The sequence below is a fragment of the Gastrolobium bilobum genome, unplaced genomic scaffold (assembly GCF_033153095.1).
Source record: "Gastrolobium bilobum isolate Gb01-03AN ecotype WA unplaced genomic scaffold, APGP_CSIRO_Gbil_v1 utg969764, whole genome shotgun sequence".
Lineage (NCBI taxonomy): Eukaryota > Viridiplantae > Streptophyta > Magnoliopsida > Fabales > Fabaceae > Gastrolobium > Gastrolobium bilobum.
In genome coordinates, this window is record NW_026897863.1 from 48 (window position 1) to 3,890 (window position 3,843).

Genomic DNA, 3,843 nt, shown 5'->3' on the forward strand with positions numbered 1-3,843 from the left:
TAAATTTTATAGATACTTAATAATTGATTTTTTTGGAACATATAATGTCATAAAAATTTATATAATATTTTGCCAAAAAAGTTGTAAGGACTTATAGAGAGAAAATAGTATTAATATAGATTATTTTTAATACCAATTTTTTATTAGAAAAATATATATTATGTCAATATTCATATAAATATTATATTGCTTCTTAATTAGATTTGTCTAATATGTTGATTTTAATAAAAAATTATACATTTTTGTGCTAAGAAAAATCGCGACCTATAACTTGAAAAATCATTTTTTAAATTTTCAAAAGCTCTAAAAAATCTAATGTTTTTGAGATGGATATGTTAGACTTTTGTTGGATTGTTACTTCTGTATATTACTAGTATATGTCTATTTTATTTAATTACTCTTCACAGTAATCCATTACCCTCTCCTTCCCTCTGAAACTGCGAATTCCTTTTTTTGAATACTCTTCTTCACTCGGTCTCGTCTCGTCTACTGCTATGGCAGAACCATCCACCGCCGAAACCACCTCCGCCAGCGATGCTCATCCGCCGGCGCCAGCTTCCTCGTCGCTCAACGTCCTCGGATTAACGATTGACGAGAACAAGAAGCCTTCTCCCAAGTTCTTGGACGAGCCTGAAGACTCCAACATCCAAGCGGTTGGTTTGATCCCCATTCCCGATTTCTCTTTTCTCTCGGCGAGAAATTGACGGTTTATGGTTTTGAATTTATGTGCAGGTTTCGTCCGGCGACACACCGTACACGTCAGCTACCACCTTCGAAGAACTGAATCTCTCACCGGAGCTTTTGAACGGACTCTACGTGGAGATGAAGTTCCATAAACCTAGTAAGATCCAAGCCGTAACCTTGCCTATGATCTTGAATCCTCCGAATAGGGATTTGGTCGCACACGCGCATAACGGTTCCGGAAAAACCACGTGTTTCCTTCTTGGTATGCTTAGTCGAGTTGATCCAAAGTTGCAGGCTCCTCAAGCTTTCTGCATTTGCCCAACCAGGGAGTTGGCTATTCAGGTAAGGTTCTAAGACATTTCTTTTTTAAATCGACATATAATCTTATTCTTTCATGGATTAAATAACCCATAACTATGGTTGGAAGAGCATTACTTTGGAGTCAGATTCTGTTCAAGCTTTAAGCTATCTTACCAAGTAATCTTGCTTGATCCTGCTTGATAATCTTATTCTACCATATAATCCTGCTTGATCTTGGACAAGTCCCAGCTGATGTTTAGTTACTACTGTTCGATCTGCTATGGCTAACAGTAGTGCCTTTTACGCTTTCTGTTTTTTGCTGTCTTTGTAGTTTGCTTTTAGGTTCTGTTTTTGTCTTGTGGGGCTATGCCCCATGTAATTACCAAAAATAAAATAAAAAAATAACCCATAACTAAGAATGCAATAGCTGGTGGCCCCATACTTCCGGAAGAAAAGCTATATCCCTCCAAAGGGATATCTGATCGTGAGCCCTAGAAGTTTTTATTTTTTCTTCTTTTTTTTTGGAAAAGCTCAGCAATGCCCTGCGTGGTTTACTAGAATCACCTATATCCCGTTGTTTTTTTATCACATATGTCTATTTGCAAAAAGTTATGTTTTTTATCACACATGCAGCTGTAATTTTTTTTCACAAACCACATGGGTATATGTGATAAAAAAAAAATCACAAGGCATAGGTAATTCTAAAACAAACCATTTACTACAAAATCACCTATGCCTTTGATTATTTTTTATCACTCGTGTGGTTTGCGAAAGTATATGTTTTTTTATCTGCTCCCGTGATTTTTTACTTTTACAAACCATGGAACATATGTCATAGGTGATTCTAAAGCAAACCAGCTTCAGTGAACTTTCCTATTTGTTTTTTTTTTATTCGTTTGTTAATCACTGTTATCGAACTTTTCCTCGTGATTTTTTTATTTTTTACAAATCAATGGGACATATGTGATAAAAAAACATTGGGCCATAGATGATTCTAAAACAAACCGGCATTGGTGAACTTTCCTTTTTTTTTATTCGTTTGTTAATCACTGTTTAATCCATGCTTGTTCCAAATCAGGAGATGTGAAGAGGGCATAACAGTTACTAAATGAGATGGAAGCAAAGGGTGCGCTTCCTGACATTTTTACATATAATACTTTGATATCATTATATTGCAAGAAAGGTATGCACTATGAGGCTTTGTCCATCCAGGACAAAATGGAAAAAGAGGGGATAAATCTTGATATAGTTAGTTATAATTCTCTTATTTATGGATTTTGCAGAGAAGGTAGGATGAGAGAAGCTATGAGGATGTTTAGTGAAATTAAAAGTGCAGCTCCCAATCACGTGACATATACTACGTTGATTGATGGTTATTGTAAAACGAATGAACTGGAGCAAGCTTTGAAAATGCGTGAGCTGATGGAGGCTAAGGGATTGTACCCTAGAGTTGTTACTTATAATTCAATTTTGCGCAAGCTGTGTCAAGATGGCAGGATAAAAGATGCAAACAAGCTTTTGAATGAGATGAGTGAAAGAAAAGTTCAAGCTTGAGAGAATATACATTACTCAGCAAATGTTTTCAAAAAAATTGTTCCTGAAAGTTTGCGTAAGTTTCTGTATTCCTCTATTCATGTGTGAGTCTGCTATGGCTCAAATTGTATACAGTTAGCAAGAAATAGAGAAAGAAAATGTTAAAAATATCATTTGAATTATATTTTTTATTTATGCCTGCATAGATATTGGACGTTTTTCATTACTATTGGATGAGAGTTTGGGATGGCATTGGCTTCAAATGAAAAGCAAGGATAAGAGAACAAATACTGCAAGTGTGGACATGAAATGGTATAACCTTGATAGACTGCAAAGGAGGTGAAGTTTGCTAGTAAGCGCAATGCAAAGATCTCTTGGGTATACTTTGCTATTGGATGAGAACATATATTTTTTATTTATGTTTCTTTATTGAAAAGGGAAAGAATCGAAATATGCATTTTTTATACCCAACGAAAAGTTGCAAAGTTTTTTTTTTTCACTCAGGGTATACTTTACTAATATTCACTCAAGTAAACAAAAAAAACATATTAGTATATCACGAAATAAAATTGGTTTGTCATGTAAAAAAAATAAAATTAGATATTTTTTCAGTAGTTACGTTCTTTTTTTTTTTTGGTAATCAGTAGTTACAGTCTTTGTTTTGAAGAATTATACATCCAACTCATTAAATTTATCTATATCTTATATATATATATATACATATATATATATATATATATAATAAATTTAAATTTAATATATTGTGATTTTTGAAGAATTATACATCCAACCATTAGATTTTATAGATACTTAATAATTGATTTTTTTGGAACATATAATGTCAGAAAATTTATATAAACTGAACTAATGTTAAATATATTCTAAATTAAATAGAATTGCATAAGATATGCAATTTTTTTTTATTTCTCCAACATTTGAGACGAAATGTCCAAAGATCTGAGACAGCGTATTATACAGTGGAAGTAGTTGAGATTTGCCACTATTTATATTTTTGTCAAATGGAAAAAAGTGAGTGGTCAAAAGAAGGATTTTGTTTCGGTGGGAAATGCAAAAAATGGAATTTGCAGTCCGCTTACCCTTCATCCTGAAAAAATGCAAGAAAAATCTTGGATTTTGAATTTTCATCATGGATTTAAGGCATATTAAAAGATTAAATGTTTCTCTTGTTATGGGAGATAAATTTATTTTTTATACACATATAAAAGTATATAAAATCCATGTGGATTCATATAAAAAAAATAATGAAAAAAAATATATAAAAAAATTATTTTCTATAACATGAGAAATATTAATCTCTATATAAAA

General features: G+C 32.4%; 1 protein-coding gene across 1 annotated transcript; it reads left to right on the forward strand.

Annotated features, from left to right (window-relative positions):
- Positions 1 to 494: 494 nt before the first annotated feature.
- LOC133310876 (DEAD-box ATP-dependent RNA helicase 38-like) lies at positions 495 to 2,538 on the forward strand. Its single transcript, XM_061511877.1, has 4 exons — positions 495 to 653; positions 733 to 1,026; positions 1,316 to 1,326; positions 2,268 to 2,538. The coding sequence occupies exons 1-4, from the start codon at positions 495 to 497 to the stop codon at positions 2,536 to 2,538; spliced, it is 735 nt and encodes a 244-aa protein (XP_061367861.1).
- Positions 2,539 to 3,843: the final 1,305 nt, after the last annotated feature.

Coding starts and splice junctions, on each gene's coding strand:
- LOC133310876 (XM_061511877.1), top strand. CDS start 495: ATGGCAGAACCATCCACCGCCGAAACCACCTCCGCCAGCGATGCTCAT. Junction 654..732: donor AAGACTCCAACATCCAAGCG/GTTGGTTTGATC, acceptor ATTTATGTGCAG/GTTTCGTCCGGCGACACACC.